Source organism: Alosa alosa, chromosome 5 (assembly GCF_017589495.1).
Source record: "Alosa alosa isolate M-15738 ecotype Scorff River chromosome 5, AALO_Geno_1.1, whole genome shotgun sequence".
Taxonomy (NCBI): Eukaryota; Metazoa; Chordata; class Actinopteri; order Clupeiformes; family Clupeidae; genus Alosa; species Alosa alosa.
In genome coordinates, this window is record NC_063193.1 from 11,872,468 (window position 1) to 11,891,413 (window position 18,946).

General features: G+C 41.0%; 1 protein-coding gene across 4 annotated transcripts in view; it reads right to left on the reverse strand.

Annotated features, from left to right (window-relative positions):
* Positions 1-5,898: 5,898 nt before the first annotated feature.
* The window catches only part of sv2ca (synaptic vesicle glycoprotein 2Ca), a 40,572-nt gene continuing 27,524 nt past the window's right edge, over positions 5,899-18,946 (reverse strand). For all 4 annotated transcript variants that reach the window (XM_048243732.1, XM_048243734.1, XM_048243731.1 and 1 more), the window contains 9 exons: positions 15,918-16,051; positions 15,144-15,233; positions 13,104-13,214; positions 9,664-9,752; positions 9,084-9,248; positions 8,755-8,888; positions 7,617-7,823; positions 7,220-7,379; positions 5,899-6,694 (listed from right to left, as the gene is read on the reverse strand). In XM_048243732.1, the coding sequence (XP_048099689.1) occupies positions 6,511-6,694; positions 7,220-7,379; positions 7,617-7,823; positions 8,755-8,888; positions 9,084-9,248; positions 9,664-9,752; positions 13,104-13,214; positions 15,144-15,233; positions 15,918-16,051 (1,274 nt within the window). In that variant the 3' untranslated portion in view covers positions 5,899-6,510. The remainder of the gene's footprint in view (positions 6,695-7,219; positions 7,380-7,616; positions 7,824-8,754; positions 8,889-9,083; positions 9,249-9,663; positions 9,753-13,103; positions 13,215-15,143; positions 15,234-15,917; positions 16,052-18,946) is intronic.

Sequence of the window (18,946 nt, forward strand, 5' to 3'; positions counted from 1 at the left end):
GAGGCTGTTTGAGCCGCAGTGAATGGGGAAAACTGCCTAATAGTCTGAATCTCCATAGAGTGCTGCTGTTCACTGTGAGTGTTTGACTAGCATCACTATCACTGAGTAATAATTGTATGTTGTTTTATGTCTTTTAAACGATTTTAAACTTGTCAATATTATTGATTGAATGAACATTATTGTTTATTATTGCTTTTCCCCCTCATTTTCATTGTTTATTTCATTAGGCTTTTCATTTAGATTTTAATCTGTTCCCTGTTAAATTTAAATATTATATTGTTTTATATTTGTATGTCGCTTTGGACAAAAGCATCTGCCAACCATAACCATTACTGTTTGCTTTTGTTTATGTAAAGCACATTGAATGACCTCTGTGTATGAAATGTGCTGTATAAATATAAACTTGACCTGATTTGACTAATGTAAATAAATCAACTATTCAGTATCGGTATTAGTTAATTAGTTAACTAGTGAAGAGTAAGATGGCTTAATTGTCCTGATGTTGAGAAAGGCCAATGAGGAGGCCTTAGGATAGCTTTTGGAGTGAGGTTACTCTATATTTGTTTTCTCCCCATCCTTTATGCAGTCTGATGTCGTTCACCTTCAAGGTTCTGTTTTTTCCCCTTCTGCACAGTTCATTATAGAGAACTGCTTGGGATGACCCTGTAGGCCTACTAATGAGTGAGTCCCCAGCACAAGTGCCACTGCAGTGTGACAGAGATAGATAGGTGCCTCCACCCGAGGTAGAACAAAACACAATCATGTTACACATGTTACATGTTATATTTATAAAGCTATATATTAATGTGTCTATATGCGTGTATAAAACACAGCATAAACTGTGTAAGGGGGAAAGTGTTGGTGATACAGTCGTACATGTACTAGGGATGTAGTGATCAGCAGACACTCATAAGCATAGGACTAAAAATATTACCGATTAGCTTTTTTGCAGTTGGATGTACCTCTTGACCAGCTCAGCATAGCTTTCTACATGAGAACTGTTGTTTTACATAAATAGTAGACAATAAATTGTAGTTCAACCAGTAAATAGTTTTGCCTATTTGCATCAGTTTTTTAAGAAATCAATGAATAGGCCATTTTAATGGGTGTTTCCCTCTCTGACCTATGCTAAACATATTTTATTACAGATCAATGGCTTATTACCATCATCATAGGAATATTACAAAGGGGACCATTTTGGTAATGTGCCTAATGCCATGGCTGAAGAAGCTGTCATCAGATTTCCATGGCAACACATCAGGATGATGAGCATTGCAAATGCATAACTGCACAAAAACACATACACAGGACGAAGAAAGCAAGCGTTTGTATCCACCACTCAGTTGTCATCTCTAGAGATGGTGAAAGAGATGGAGGAGAATGCAAGCAGAGAGGTGAGTGGCAGAAATAAATGCCACCCCATAGACTTTTAAAAACAACGGTTTGTGAAACAAATGGAAAAATGGTGAGGAAAAGAGAGCCAAGTGGAAAGACACAGGACAGGGTAATTCTACTGGATTGGGGGCAGAAACCATTAAAAGGGGTGCAAAAAGCAGAACAGACTGGGTCAAAGGGGATAGGGGGAAAAAAAACAACAACAACAATGGAACAGAAGCACTTAGTGGTGATAAAAATGCAAGCATCAAATGCAAGCAGAAATGCATCAAAAGCAAGACAACAACACTGTAAACTTGTGGTGGTTCAGGCTGATGGCTAATAAATTGAACTAAAAGCTTCTGTAGCCTATGACATAAAACACAAACACAATTATTGTTGCAAATCTGAAGCAAAAAAATGATCTCACATATAATAGCAGACAAAATAGCACACGGGGTTGGTGAAAAGAGCATGACTTTATTTTCTACCATGTACATGGCATGAGGCCATAAGCAGTGACCTTCTTAAAAGCACTCACAAGAATCTCTCTGTAAAATAATAAGTAATTTGGCAAACACTTTGATACACACCTCCATAGACAATATACTCCATATATGTACAGTCACCCAAGTACAGGCATGCCCTTCACAGCAATAGACGTCTTTTTTTCTTCACATCCATAAATAGATTTTTCCTTTCTTTGTCCAACGAAAAAAAGAAAAAAAAATAACTTACATGTACATGAGAAGATACATTCACATTTTATCCCAAATAAATACGCTCTGTTTTTCTGACAAAAGAACACAGAAACACAACTGAAGCACAAAAACAAAACAAAAAGCTTTTGACACCACACGCACACATACATGCAATTTTGAATGCAATACTGAATGTTTGGTTATTTGTTGGAAAAGGACAGTGGTGTGAAGAGTTGAACATTAGTCACAAACAAATCTGAACATGATTCAGTCAGTCAAAAGCACAATACTCCTAACCCCAACAACAATATATACAATATTTACACACGCACACACACACACACACACACACACACACACACACACACACACACACACACACACACACACACATGCACGCACACCCACTCATTCTCTCTCTCTCTCTCTCTCTCTCTCTCTCTCTCTCTCACACACACACACACACACAAAGAAAGAAAATACGAAAGAATGAAACAACACACATCCACACAACAGCATAAATAACACTGTACTGGACACAAGCATACTCACACACGGCCACAGATACGCATCACATGGGTGACAGGGGAGAGTGTACAAACATTCCTTTTTCAGCGCACATACACACACGCACAAAGAAGCCAAGCAGATCCACCACATGAGAATTCACCAAAGGTTTGCACATATAACCACAGCATCCAACTCATCATCGTGGAAAGTCACAGAATAACGATAACAAAACAAAACAAAACAAAAACATCTGCATAGCACTGCTAGGTTTGCGAGAGCAGCAGGTAGCTTTGGTATGTCACAGGCCTAATGAAGAATTCCGTATGACTCTACTACTGAAGCATGTTTCTATATGGAGGACTTTGCAGGTTTTAACTAGGATCCGCTATCACATTATGCTTGATGTAATATGTTAACAAAACGCTGACAATGTTGATTACTAATTTATTCCACCCAAAGACTGCTTTGTAAATATTTTGTTTTGACTCACCATAAACGTGAGGTTTTTTCTTCTTCTTTTTGTGAACAGTGTGAATTAACAAACACTAAGCTAGCAACACAAGCCAAACACCAAAGACACAGAAACACACAGGCAAGTTCCCACCAAAAATGACCGTGGTTCATATCAGTCAGTTTAAGATCAGACTGTGATATCAGACTTCCCTCTTTGTATCTGTTCATTATTAACATCACTGTTGACAGAGCTCAAGAAAAAGCTTTAACATTCTCTTTTACCAAGCAATCTAAACAGATCTGAAAAAATGACCAGTATTTTCTGTGAAATACAGTCCATAGGAAAATATCACTTGAGCTCTTTATAATTGGAATTGTTCAAATGTTATCTACTTCTTAGACTATTTTTGTCAAATGGTTAAAAAAAACAATAAAACATAGAATACACAGAAACAGTTTTAGCATGATTAAAGGCAAGTTTTGTAACTGCTAATGGTCTAGTATCAGTGTGTTCTGGATTGTCTTTTAATGTAAATGACATTACGAACAGAACTCTTCTACATCCACAAGGTTTTTGAACAACAGAAGTGGTGTGCCATTGCCCTCTATGGGTAAGACAGCTGTATTGCTAACTGCAAAAAATCCCTGGAAAAGGGACAGTCAAATTATTACATTTATTTATAAAGGAACAAACAAATTGATAATGGGTTTCTTATTGCAGTCAATTGCCCGGATCTTTACTGTACTGTACTTTACACCGCATTCAAGAATTTATACAATTAATCGCAACAGTATGAGATGTTGAAAGGACTATGTTTAGAATTGACACTGGCATTGGCAATGACAATCTTTCTTTAACTGTCTTGTCTGAACAGAATTAAGAACACAATTAAATAAATAAACAAATATAAATATTACATAAATAATACATTTAAACATCACACTACTAAATAATCATATACTAAAATATGTGAAATAAATATCCATTTATCAGCGAAAGGTTAAAATGTGCAGCCTATTGCCTGCAGTCTGCGACACTGATGTGCCACTGTTTGTGTATTATGCCCAGAACACTGCAGAAAGACTAGAGAGTGAATTTTATCTCATGCTTTACATCGTTACACCCTACCATATTGTCACACTGTGCAAAAGTCTCTCTCTCACACAAACACACACTCTCTCTCACACACACACACACACACACCTCAAGCTGCTGAAGAGCCTAATGAAGCGCATACTACTTGGAAACCTTCATGGCCGCTTGTTGTCGCACTGCTGGGGAGCCCCCGCAGGCCTCCCCTCTCCTCCCTCCCTTCTGCTCCAGACACACACTGCCATCTGCTGGGGGTGGAAGACCCCAGCCTCTCACAGCAGATCTCCCAACCCCCCTTCCATCTACCCCCATCCATCTCATCCCTGTCCTGCTTCCACTGTTACTAGAGCTCTTCTTAGAGTTTCAGCAATGTAGGATGCAGGTGATTCTACTCCTGAAGCTTAACAAAAGCAGTACTCTACACAGAGTTGGTCTCAATGTATATTTAGCATCTGGAATTGCACAATGTGCCACTGTCACATGCCACTAAGGGTCCACAGAACGCACTCCATCTCCATATTCAATTAGTCTCAATAAATATAATGTTTTCAATTCATAACACTTAATTATTGCTGATGGAATCATTCTTCCACTTCTCTTGAGGGACCACAACAGAAAAGATATTCACTTAAACACTAGATAGAACTCTGGACTTTTGCATGAGGCTTTTGCATAGTGTTACGTATGGTGTAGGAAATACTACAAGCACAAAGACGTCTTTATGTTCACAATGGTAATGGAAGGTGACTGGAGCAGGACCCTAAGCGTTCCCCCCTTCATCGCGCGGGTCCTGCGACCTCGACCTCGGGGGAAACTGCCCAGGTGACCTCCTCTCTTAACGTATGGTTGAGATCACTCTGACAAGGAGAGGCACGTTTGCACGATTTTTGTAAAGGCCATTCAGTGTTTCACAGAGGAAGCAGCATGACGTGAGTATGTACAGTCACTGCCTCAACGAATCATTTCAAACAGGCATAGAAGCGACAAAAACAAAAACAAAACCAGGTTGCCACAGAGCCTGCATACAACACAAACAGTCCAACACAAATCCAGAACACGTAGCCAGTACATTTGTTAGCAAAAATAAAGAGCTGGGCATGTTTCTCTTTTGCTTAGAAATGTGGCTGCCAACAAAGTATACATTTTTAGCTTAGCGCTACATTTGATATGTACATATATTATGACAACACCCACAATTACCTCATATGGCCTTTTTATTCATAAAGAGGACACCTGGGCAAAAGGCTTTCTCAACACTACCAATGCAGATTCCACTAATGCATTTATGCAAACCTTTATAGACCCACATCAAACCATTGTTTTGTTTCTAATTTTTTAACTAAGTACAGTACACTAGTTCGCAATGGTGTGAAATAGTTGCCCCTGACATGAAAACCAGTTGAGAGACTTTGCAACTGCATCCAGAAATAAATCCATTTTCAATCTGAACAACCATATCATAACATGAAATTAACAAACATAGAATTAATTAGGAGAAGCACAAATTACAGTTCTTTTGACAACACAGAGCAGCTCATTTTCCATAACCTCTTCATTCTCTCAACTGAAGAAAACAAAAAACCACAAACGTCAATCACATTGAACATAATACATGTTTACGTAGAACACTAACAGCACGGCAGGTGAGAAGTTTAAGTGGCATGTAAAATCATGATTGGCACAGCCCTTCCTCACCCCACCCCAACCCTGTTCTGCCAGCTGTGTCACAGCAGCTCCATGCACAACCCCCCTCCCCCTCTCCACATCTCTCTCTCCTCCTCCCTCTCCGTCCTCATCTGTTCACCTCTGCAGGGCTGGCCGAGGCCCAGTACCGACCCACACGCGGCAGGCTCCAGGTGCTCATTACCGCTTGTTTTTACACGGGCAGCACCACCAGGAGCGGCCGCCACATCATTACTCACCCCATTCAGAGCCGCGGACACTCACTGCCCACTACGGCTATATCAGGAGCCCGACACACACTTTAGACACAGGGTTACATAATCAGGAGGAGAAAGTTTTATGAGTAAACTGTAGGCTTTGTCAGACTAGATTGATTCTCAGCCAAGCTATTTTTATGATGCTATCATATATAATAGCATGTGTGTGGCTATAGGGTAATGGAGAATGCCAGCTGCCCTGTTGGGTACACATTACTGTTGAGTATTATGTAAAACTGTCATGAATGTATACTTAATATGACTCCCCTTCAATATAAACATCTGGGAGATGTATCCGACCAATTTTAACAGTAGAGGAAGACATGAGGTATGACACACAGTGGATGTGGGTAGTCTGCATAAGTTAGCTGGGTTAAGCCTTTTGCCCGGTGCCACACCTCTCCCGGTGTGGTGTTTCGTTTTTTAAGGACTGGGGGGGTTACATGAGCACGTTGTTCCTCGTGTCGGGCAGCCGAAGGCCCACCAGTCCCCCGCCCACCAGAACGGAGGACGCTAGCAGGATGGGGATGGCCTTGGTGATGCCCACTAGAGAGCCGAAGATCAGGTTCCCCATCACCGCCGCCAATTTGCACAGGGCGTTACAGAAACCGAAGCCAGTGCATCTGAAAAGAGGGAGAGGGAGAGATGGGAAAAGGGAGAGAGAGAGAGAGAGAGAGAGAGGAAGGGGGGATGGAGATGGACAGACATAAGTTATATTTTAATTTCTTAGATATCAGATACCTGAAAATACAAGATTAAGGAATTCAGATGTGAAACAAAGAAGCAATAAAACCGGGCAAAAAGGTCAAATGGATTGATTTGGTAAAGAAAATGTGCGTGTGTGTGTGTGTGTGCGCGAGCGTTTGTGTGTGCGTGCGCGTCTGTGCGTTTGTATGTGTGTGTGTGAGAGAGAGATAGACTGTAAAACACAGGCCTAATGTAATCACAACATCCCAACACAATAAACACAGTCATTTATTTGTTTATCTGCCTGAGTGGGTGCGTGTGCACCTGTATTACCAGCAGTATAGAGCGAACTGCACCACCCACACAGAAGAGGAAATTACATAAAGACTCAGACAAATGAACTACGGAAAGACAAGACTACACCATGAAGGAGTGTCTACTAGCCCACTAGCATACCGTACCTCCTGTCTGTGGGGTAGAGTTCTACGGTGACCACATCCAGTGAGTTCCAGGCAGATATGCTCAGGCCGTTGTAAAGGCAGAGCATGCCGATCATCATGGATTCACTGGTGCCAAACCACAGGAAGAAGCAGCTGATCCCAGACAGGACCATGGAGAAACCTGTAAGAACAACACAAACAGCAACAACATTGTGTAAATATTGCAATTTACATGTAATAAAAAAATATGATCAAAACTCCTATGTCCTATATATCCCCCAGTAATGAAACAGTTAATAAAGATTGGCTATATCACATTGGCATGTGAAAACATGAAATTTAGAGAAACAGATATTTAGAGAAATTCTTATTTTCAGATTTTCAAGTCTACTGTAGGCAGGCAAAACAATATTCATACCTAACATAGACAAGCGCCCTATTTTATCCATGAGAAGAGCAGATACTATGTTGCCTGGCAACACAGCAAGGGTGCCCAGGAAGTTGACAAAGTAAACCCAGTAGGCGCTGTAGTCATCGTCAAATGTCATTTGACAGCCTGTCTTGTTGTGAATGAATGTGCTGTTGATAACCTCCGTTCCCCCGATGAGCTTGGAGTCATCAATGTCTGCAAAAAGACAAACACCACACACATGCAATTAAAGAATGGCAATTTTGCCTTTAAAAGCTCATAATTTATAATAACTTCTCTCTAACGCCAGACATTAATGCTCTATGCTAGACTTTCTCAGCTCTGTACTTCTCGTGCTAGCATAAAATTACCTCAGTAAATGACCAGCCATCTACGCGAAGGATAATGCTCAGAATTAATATCCTAATAACACCAGGAACTAAACCAGAGGTATTGGAGTCACAGTCTGCATTTAAAGTAATGAGACAAATATTGAAAATCATCTATGAATATCCTTATGAATACTAATCAGAACTTCTTGCCTCCCACTGTATAGCCTGGTCCAACCTACATCCTACACCTACAGTAGGAATGATGCAGCTAATTAGGGAGCCTACTTAGGGAGCTGCATCATAATATATTACTGTTTATTACTGTAAAACTAATATTAGTATATTATTCTCTGGGGACTGCATCTTATTTATCATCTTGGTCTAAGCCTTGCAGGGCATTCTTGTTTCAGTCTGAGGCTAAAGAGCTGTATGAAGCTGGCAGCACACCTAAAATGAATCAACTGTCATCATCATCATCGTCATCATCATTGACAATGTGCTTCAGTGGATTTTTAACCATAAACCATTTTTGACTGTTACAAATAATTTAGATGACATAACAGTTCTGATTGATGTTGATGTTGTTGTGGTATGATTATTAAAAGACACTCAGAGGATTAGCCACAGTGGGAAGCCCCCAACTACACACACAAGAGATTTATAATCCTGTCCTGTGTACAATTGAAAATGACAACATCAGCAAAATAGCTGCCCAAACAGGTGTCAGACACTCTAGTCATCTCAGGTAATTTTGAAGGTAAAAATTCTGAAAGGTAAAACAGACTATCACTGACACTTCACTGTGTCAAACTCACCTGTATTGTAGAAGAAAGTTCCAATAAATGTACAGTTTCGGAAGAAGGAGCCCACAGAAGAAATGTCCTCAAAGTGGCAATCACGAAACGTGGAGTCAATGAATGTGACAGACCTCATCTTCATATTCACAAAACTGCAAAGGTAACATGGAAGAGATATTTTGAGTGATTGTTAAACTACTGTATTCTATTCATGATTCAACTTGACTATAAAAATACATGAGTCTTCAGGAAAGCAGCACAGCACAATTTCTAACTAATGCATTTTGTGTCTATAGCTACACAAGCCATGAGGCCAGTAGCGATTTACAGAAGCCTTTTAGCTGTACCTGTCACGAACAAATAAGCCGTTGGAGTGAATCTGGTTCTCCAGAGTGAAGTTAAAGGTGAAATCCTCAATGTGCTCGTTGGTGTGGATCTTCACTTTGGATGCATAATCGTCCGCCTGCAGATGCTTGATGACATCAGGGAACCAGACAGACAAACCGTAGTACCTGGTGACACAGGATCATATGCATAGAAATTAATTCATAGATTTACATAAATATGAAGGGTATATTCTATGATACAAAACTGAGTAGCATTTTTTCTTTCTCTGTGTGTAAATCAATGAGAGGAATGTGCCATTTTTTAAGTCTATTTCTAGTGGCTGATGTTGATCTATCTGGAGAAAAAAAAATCAAAATCATTGAAGATGCCTGCCTCAGTCTCAGTCAATTTTAGAGTGAGTTGAAAGACTTTACAAACCCTATGTATAGAAAGGTACTCAATCAATATGCACAGATCAATGTCTGATGGCACTAGACCTTGAATAATGTCTAAATACTTCTGATTTCTGCATAAAATATCACACTTAAACAGTCATCGTGTATGTAATGACTGTACAGAAGTAGAAAATGGCCTCCTTACCCAAAAGACAAGGTAAACCAGACAATGGCCAGTTTCACTGTGTTATCTTTCACTGGATAGTTGAAACACTTCTGGAAGTTCACCCAGATCTGCAACAAACAACATTTCCTTAATCAAATATGCATGACAAAGCCTGGGCATATAAAGTACTATCACTAAGCACAAGCGGCAGTTTTGTTATGCCAACATCTACACATTTAGCCTTCTCATCATTTGAGTTCTAATAATAGATTCTTGTGGATGTTTGCATTGATGTTTTATTTGTGCTTAATGTGTGTGAAACTAGATGTACCGCATAGCGGTACAAAATATGACCGCCGCTCAGTCCTGTACATCCGTTCCGCGAAAATAAATCACACTTCAATTTGTCTCCATATTTTACTCCATCCCCACTCTTGAAACTTTTGTGTATGCTTGTTTGGCATGCCTGAGTGTGTGTGTAAGCGGCTGCACAGAAAGTACCCTACTGGTGCTGAAAAGGTGAATAGATTGTAGAATAGCCAAAGAAGATGTAGAATTGTTATAAAACCTTTAAAATCTCTAAACAATCACAAGTAGGGCAGTTCATCACAGTTCATCCATTGCAACTGGATTGATGAAAGGTCACTTACACCTGTAGGCTACATTGTATTTGGGAAAAGCAAAAGGTATCAGCATAATGTTATTTATTTATTTATTTTTATGTATTTTTAAACAAAAACATCTCTGTCAGTTCCATGCCGTTTTCAACAGCTATCAAAAACAAAGGTCATTTTTGGATGGATGGATTTTTTGTGAATGTTTCTTCTTCTACATAAGATTTTAGTCATCTTTAGTTCATGTAATACTTTATTGTCAATGCACAAATTAAGTAACAGTAGTCTGAAACGTTATTGTTAATGCACAAATTAAGTAACAGTAGCCTAGTCTGAAACGAAGTGCTGTTTTACATCTAACCAGTGGTGCAAATAACTGACATGTCCAAATGGGCCTTGATGAAATGCGTCGCTAGACTGTTCATACACATTTTAACGGGCCAAAGTTGAAGAGCTTTTGTCCGTTATTGTTAGTGCAAATATAGGCTGATTCATGTTCCCTTGCATTGTTTAACTGAGGTCCATGGCTAGTCTGGCTTTCATCAGACCAAGCTCAATCTTTTAAGAAATCAAAAATAAATAGCGGGCAGATCAGGCTGGGTTCACCCAGCCTAGTCCATAGGCACCCGATATTGTTTAATGTTCGATTGAGATATACGCGCTCTGGCTATTCTAAATGCAAAAATGCATCAGGGAGTTATGACAAAACGGTAACTAACAAACTAGATCCTAATAGAAAGTTGTTAGCTTCCCTAAGCTACAGGTAGGATTATAAGGTAGGCCTATTGACAACATAAATTGTCAATAGGCTATCCTGGCTTACACAAATAAAATCTCCTTTGAAACCAATGGCTTCGCCTTACAGTATCAAGCGGACTTAAACTGTCATATCGCGGGCGAAAAGTTGTAATAACATTCACGCAGCTCCATGAGTCAAGGAAAGCGTAAAATGAAGTAGCCACTTCTAAATGGGACCTACTACACAGTAGCTTAAGGTGTTTTGCTAAAACAGCCATAATGAAATGAAGGTGTCATTGTTTGGATACTTCACACACACGTGCTTTTTAATTTCACAGACTACAACTACCAAGCTGGAATCAAAGCACATCGATTCCCCTCTCACACCCTGCACGCACTTAAAACAAAATAAACAGGCGTCTCAGTCTCACGCATGTATAGGCAAAACTGCATCAGACCAGTGTAACGTTGGTAAATCTTCCATTGCACAGAATGATTTTGTAGCACGTGCAATAAATGACAGTCGAAAGATACAAACAGTGCTGCTATACATTTGCTTGGTATAACCGCATTTATAGTTTTCTACAAATGCAATAAATCAAATGCCTCCTCAACCAACGCTAACGGTAACATTACCTAGGTCCTTATTGATATTACAAGATTAACGTACCTGCAGTAAAAACCAAGCATGTCCGATAAACATCCTCAGATTTATTTCGGCTTCAAGAAGAAATGGGAATTACACTTCATGTGAACATCGCCCTATCCTTATTAGATGTTCGCTGGGCGGTAAATTACAGTCCTTGTATGAAGCGCCCATTGTTTTTCCAACCCCTTTTAACTTCCAACAAAATTACGCCTCACTGCAACGATCGCCATCTAGTGGACAAACGACTACTTCTCGCCAATACTGAAAATGCAGCCATGATGATGATGATGAATATTTATTTTGGCTTTCTTTTAATCCTACTGATTTTCATTTTTTACCGGGGGCAAATCACAAATGAGTGATTATGAGCCAGGTTTATGTGGGCCCTTGAGACCAACATACCATAAAGATTCACAGAGAACTGTGTCTGCCCTACCCTCCTTTCGGGGGTCCAGTCCAGCGGGGGCTGCAGATGAAAACGAAAAATGACGGTTCCATGCTATCCATATGGGGTACATGCTCACCAAGTTTTGTGTACCCGGTCTTTCAGTGTCCCGAATCCTTGTTGGTGTACGCCACTAAATGTACACATAAATTATTTTATTGTAAGGCCCCCCATGAACGAAAGTACACAAAACTTGGCATGCATTCAGAGGGTGTCATAATGATCCTACACTTTTAATTTTGTGCAGTTTTGACCTTGTCAGCCAGAGATATTGAGATGAAAACACCTAATTTTATGCTTTTAATTTTAACTAGGTGGCGCTATACATGAAATAAGTGGTAATGGGATGGGTTGACATGCCCCTTAAGACCAACATACAAAAAAAGGTGGACCTCCTAGGCCCTACGGTTCTCGAGATATTCACAGAAAACTGTCTCCGGCCACCTACAGGCCAGTTGGTGTATAGTAACATAAATTAATTTATTGTGTGGCCCCCCATGAACGGAATTCCACAAAACTTGGCGTGCATACAGAGGGTGTCATAATGATCCTACACTTCCAATTTCGTGCAGTTTTGACTATGTTAGGTCACAGATACCTTCAATTACACCACCTCATTTTTACTTTTTGTGTTTAACTAGGTGGCGCTATACATGAAATGAGTGGTTATGGAATGCGTTGACATGGCCCCTTGAGATCAACATACAAAAAAATAATGGTCCTCCTAAACCTTACGGTTCTCGAGATATTCACAGAAAACTGTGTCTGCCCTACCCTCCTTTCGGGGGGTGCAGTCCAGCGTGGGGGCTACAGATCAAAACGAAAAACGATGGTTCCATGCTATCCATATGGGGTTACATGCCCACCAAGTTTTGTCTACCCCGGTCTTTCAGTGTCCCGGGAATCATTGACGGAAATTTGGACATGCGAAAAAAAAAAAAAAAAAAAAAAAAAAAAAAAAAAAATCTGACTAAACCTATATGACCGCCGCTTCGCTGCGCGGCGGTCATAATAATGGACAAATGGCACTTACCCCATAAAGTTCAGTCTTCATTCTGAAGATGGCTTTAGAAACAGCATTTGCGGATTCAGACTCCATCTCCACAAACTCATCTAACTGTTTAGGGATTTTGATCCTATTAACCTGCAACACAGATAAAACAAATAATGCTTTTTAAAACATATGTTCGAGAGGGACACCACCAAACTGTAGCCAACTCAAAACAATTACTAGACTAAACATTATGAAGGATATGTTTCTTCTTTTTGTTCTTGTATTTCAGATGATCAACACTGTTTAAGTATACGATCTTAAAATTTTTAAATTGCTAACATCCAGAGGTGGAAAGTAACGAAATACATTTACTCACGTTACTGTATTGAGTAGTTTTTCAGTGTATTTTGTATTTTTTAAGTAGTACAACATCGGTATTTAAAATTTTACTTGATTACATTTTGAGTGAAGTATTGTACTTCGCTACATCAAAAATCCCATCCGTTACTTTAGTAAAAAAAAAAAAGTTAAGACTAACGGAAAGGGAGAGAGAAAAAATCGCACCCTAAACCACTAGCCTAGTGATAATGATCAGCATGTAGGCTAGCCTACAACAGGACATGAATCAACCTGGCGCCATGCAGTCTTTCTGAAAGTGATGGAGATAGAGCTGGATCACGAGATGCATCAGATGTATGTGTACATGTGTATGTATTTTCCACTATTTCAATTGTCTCAGTTCGTTTTAGCACTAATGATTGCGGAGATATTCAAGCAAACACCATGGGATTTCGTGTTTTGACGTTTATGCTCACCTTTCTTTGGAAAGAAGTTTATTAGCAGTTGTTTCCCCTTATTTTAATATCTCTCTTTTTCCTGTTTTGGCCTTTGTTTTTGGTAACCTGACTTGGCTTTCTTGGAGAAAGACATTGCACCAGCAGCACAACAATTAGTGGTCCACTAGGCCTACTAGCGATGCTCAACTAAATAAACAAAAGATAGACTATCTTATGAATCGTGCAGGCGGACTAAACCATTTAGCTCTTTAGCAAGGGAGAGTGAGAGTGACCTTAGACAGTTTTCACTATGTTGTATACAAAATCCAGTCAGTCAAACTTTACATTTCATCTGACATTCATTTTGGCATTTCATTTGGAAGTTAAAATATTCAGGTAAAATAAATATATGGTGGAAATAAGTATTGAACGCTTAAATGTTTTTTTTTCAGTAATTAGCCTACACTTCCAGTGAGTCTATTCAAAATTTTCACCACACATTTTATTAACACACATATAAAAAATCCAAACATAAGAGTTATGTGTAATAAAGTGGAATGACACAGGAAAAAAGTACTGAACGTGCCTACTGAAATTTCTTCAATACTTTGTGGAAAAGCCTTTGTTTGTAATGACAGCTTCAAGACATTTCCTGTATGACAAAACTTATTAGTCGCAGTATCAGGTGTGATTTTGGCCCATTGTTCTAAACAGATTCCAGGGGTCCCTCTTGTGAATCCTGATCTTTAGTTACTTCCAGAACTGTTTAATTGAATTTAATTGAATTGGCTGCCTTCAAGTCTTTCTCGAGCTTTCTCTGAGTGATCCTTGGCTCTTGGAATTGATTATCCTTCTGACTCCCTGGTCAGAAATATGAACTACTGCAATGAACTACTTTTTACTTTTACTTGAGTACATTTTCAGATCGGTATTTTAACTTGTACTTGAGTAATATTTCATCAAAGTATTGGTACTTTTACTTGAGTACAATATTTTCGTACTTTTTCCACCTCTGCTAACATCATATGAAGACTGGTGAATTTTGTTTCAATATAACTGATTTTGTATATATGAACTTTGATGCTCGGGCCAATGCTTTTTTTGTGAGTGACACAAAACTTTCTTAAATTTCTTAAATCCAACATAAATGTGGGGGGAGACAGACAATCATCTACGATTTTCAGCATATTAAAACATGACGACGCGCTAAACCGCTTAGAAATTCTGTGTGTGTGTGTGTGTGTGTGTGTGTGTGTGTGTGTGTGTGTGTATGTGTGTGTGTGCTCGCGCCAGGCAGACTCACAGTGAAGACTTTCTCGGGTTGTCCACGCGCTCGCATATTGGTGTCGTGGATCTGTTTGAGGATCATCCAGGCCTCGTCGTGCTTCCCCACCTGAGAGAGATAGACAGAGAGAGAGAGAGAGAGAAAGAGAGAGAGAGAGAGAGGAGAAATCCACAGGGAATTAACAGGGGATTAACCACTATCAGCATAGCTGCGTGACAGCCACCCACTTTGCCACTTCAGCCTGTCAGTGGAGGTAGTCACGACGGCCTGTGTGAGTCACACTCTTCAAAGGAGGGTAGCTCTGCTCACTCACGTTTAGCCTCCCCCATCACTCAAGCAACAGCACTTGCGTGCAGCGTTTTCCTGCTCTAACATTTAAATCAAGTGAGGCAGAATGAAATGCAGAATAATTTCAAACATAACAATCCAGTCATTATGCACTGTTTTGGCAAGCATTTACAGTAATGATCTCCTAATAAATGGAGGAGGTTTTATCCTAGTTTTTTGAAGGTGGACAATTCTAATTCCCAATAGAGGGCTTGACTGGATATAAGGCTAAATTAAACTTACCGTAGTTATAGTCATTGGTCAGTTCATCTTCTTGAACAAGTATTTTTATTATCATTGTCATTATTGTTATTATTACTAGTAGTAGTAGTATTGTTGTTGTGATTATCATAAAAGCAATTGCAGAACGTCATTATCTCAGCCACGAGTGAAGTCATATGCAGTGCACCCCTGCTCAATTCCTCGACTGCTAGCGTGCTGTGTCTGTGACGTATTGGTCTTTACCTCGAGGTAGAAGCGAGGGCTCTCGGGCATGAAGGTGAGGGCTACCACGGCACAGACGCAGGGCAGAGCACACACGACCACGAACACCCTCCAGCTGTGGAACTGGTAGGCCGAGCCCATGCTGAAGCTCCAGCCTGCAATGCAGAACACACACACACACAAACACACAGACACATACAAAGGCAAGCATGAGATTGTGACAGGCTTATGCATACACACTTGCACAATCCAATATGCACATGCAAATGCACACTCGCACACACACACACACACACACACACACACAAACACACATGCACGCACGCGCACACACACATACCTAACAATATCACATCCACAAATATACAAGCAAAAACATAACAAAAACAAAAAGGCAAGTTATTCTTAAACTGGGAAATGCTAAAAATAACACCAGCACCACACTGTTGGAGTCTCAAATTGATCGATCACAATTTACACTCAAGTGAAAATCAAATGTAGAAAACCAACAGTGCCAAATTAATGACACAACTGTGGTTATCCAAACAATATTCCGATTTTGGGATGTTTTTCCCTAAGCAGCATATCTCGGCAGCTTTAGCGCTTCATTAGAGACTCTGACAGTAAAATAATTCAACCTGCTGTCTCTCCAGCGCGCCATGGAGCGGCTCAAAGAGCCTCTCTTCAAAACGACATCACGCAGCAGGGACAAATGAGGGAAGAAGCACCCGAAGTGGCATTCACTGTAATGAGATCGCCGCGTGGCTGCTTCACTCTCCCATATGTGAAATAAGTGTATGCACGCGCAAATGCACACAGACATACAGACATACACATGCCTGCACGCCCGCACACACACACACACACACACCTACACTACACACACACACCTTGTCTGAGGTGTGTGAACGCCACGTAATAGGATGTGTTTTTGAACTACAGCGGCGCTATTTTTCTTGCTGCGTCTGCTTTCATTACCTAGCCTGGCGCCGAGCCTCATTAATCTCCCAGCGCTGCTCTTACTCGACGCAAACCTCCGCAGCCCAGCCCACTTCCCTAGATAGCAGGAGATTTTCACCCAGATGCGGTACGGACCCGGGCCTGTTGCGGCCCACAGTCAGAGACTCTCTCATACTGCGGCACACTTCCCACTACACAGTTCTCCATGACCCTCCCCGCTAAAAACACACATACACACGCACGCAGACTCAACAGCACACACACACACACAGAAACACACATATACACAGGTATACACATTTATCCACACACAACACACACACTCAAACTCACACTCACACATTAATCACGAGTGTCTCACAGACAGTGCATCATCACAAATCAACATGATGGAGAGTACTTAATCTTACTCCCAAACTCCCACACCACACCACTGCTGGAGCATGTCTGTATGCTTGCCCCCCACACACACACACACACACACACCATCACCACCGCTGCCCGCACCCCCACCCCACCCTGGCCCCTCCTGCCCCTGTCCTTGTGGCGAGAGACCCCAGTGCCAGTGTTTGCCAACAGGGGGCATAGTGAGCACAGTGGTGAAACATTGCCTCTGGATGGCCCCCGCTGCTGGAGCTCCTGAATGACCCAGAAGACTGTCAGTTTAGGTAACGTTCTCATTTGTGTGTGTGTATGTGTTTATATGTGTGTGTGTGTGTGTGTGTGTGTGTGTGTGTGTGTGTGTGTGTGTGCGTGCGTGCGTGCGTGTGTGTGTGAAGAGAAAAGGGGGGGGGGGTCGGGGGGGTGGCGATCTTGTGTTCACCATTTATACACTGACACTTACATTTTACAAAAAGTTCCTGGTGCTTCACTGAAACACTTGACAAACGCCCGAGCTCTACAGGGGGGCTCTGTACGAACCATCAGGACCATCTGCTGCTTGTCACGGTCAGGTAAAGCTAAAACAAGAAGCTTGGAATGGCATAAAAATGCACCTCTAGTTTCCTCTCAGCGTTAAAAACGCTGTGCGTGGCTATGAATAGCAACATTTCAACTGGTAGGAACTGCAGGAAGCTAAAGCTGCATTGTATCATATTCAGCGACACAAAACGGGAGCACTATAACGCCGGGTTGCTGATGGCTATCCCATTCCATTCATTCTGGCATTATCATGCCTCACACATTTCTTTATTCTGCACTTCATCCCTACAGATAAACAACATTCCAAAGACATTACCCCTGTCAGGCATGGATAGTCGGGGAATTGAACACAGTTGGAATTCTAATGTAGGACTACACCTTATTGACTACAGCTTGATGCAGTACTGTATAAGAAATGCCTTGCCTTTATGTTCCGTTGACTGAAGAGCTAAGTGTGTGATAAACCACCAGTTGTGTCATGGTGCCACGTATCTGTATGTATTGAGCAAGTGCAAAATAAAAGCCATGTTCTTCGGTGTTAGATGTTTTGAGGGGGTGGCTGCACAGTAGTGGCATCACACACATTCAAAACTGTTTTTTAAAAAGCCCTTTGATCCCCTGCCACTAAACGTAATTAGCATTTCATTTTTTTTATTTAAGCCTTCGAACAGGGCTTTGACTCATTGTTTCAGGACTGTCTGAAGATAAGACGGGGCTGTCTTGAAGTCCATGTTGCCTGGCTTGATTGAAAGCAATCTCTCGGCGAGAGCCTTTTGTTTGACTTTGAGACATTATCTAATTTTCGGACGCAAAAACTAATCCAAAACAAACTCGTGGAGGAAGTGTGCGCTTGCTCTGCTATCATCAAAAGGCCAATTGCGGCTCCTGTTGCTTCCCTGATATTCGCAGAGGGGGATGCTCTGGTGTTTGTTCCATGTTCCTTCCCACGCCATCCCTCACTGAAGGCACGATTGTTTGCGGTATGTAATTTTAGTCAATAAGGCTGTAATCCACCAGTACGGAGTGGGGGAGGCTTTCAGGGTCGGGAGTGTGAAAGGGAGAGAGAGACAAGAGAAAATGACAGCTTTGAAACAAATCCCGTGGCATATTCAACCGGGGGCTTTGATGACACCGCCGGTGATACATGCACCCTCGGGATTAGCCCTGTG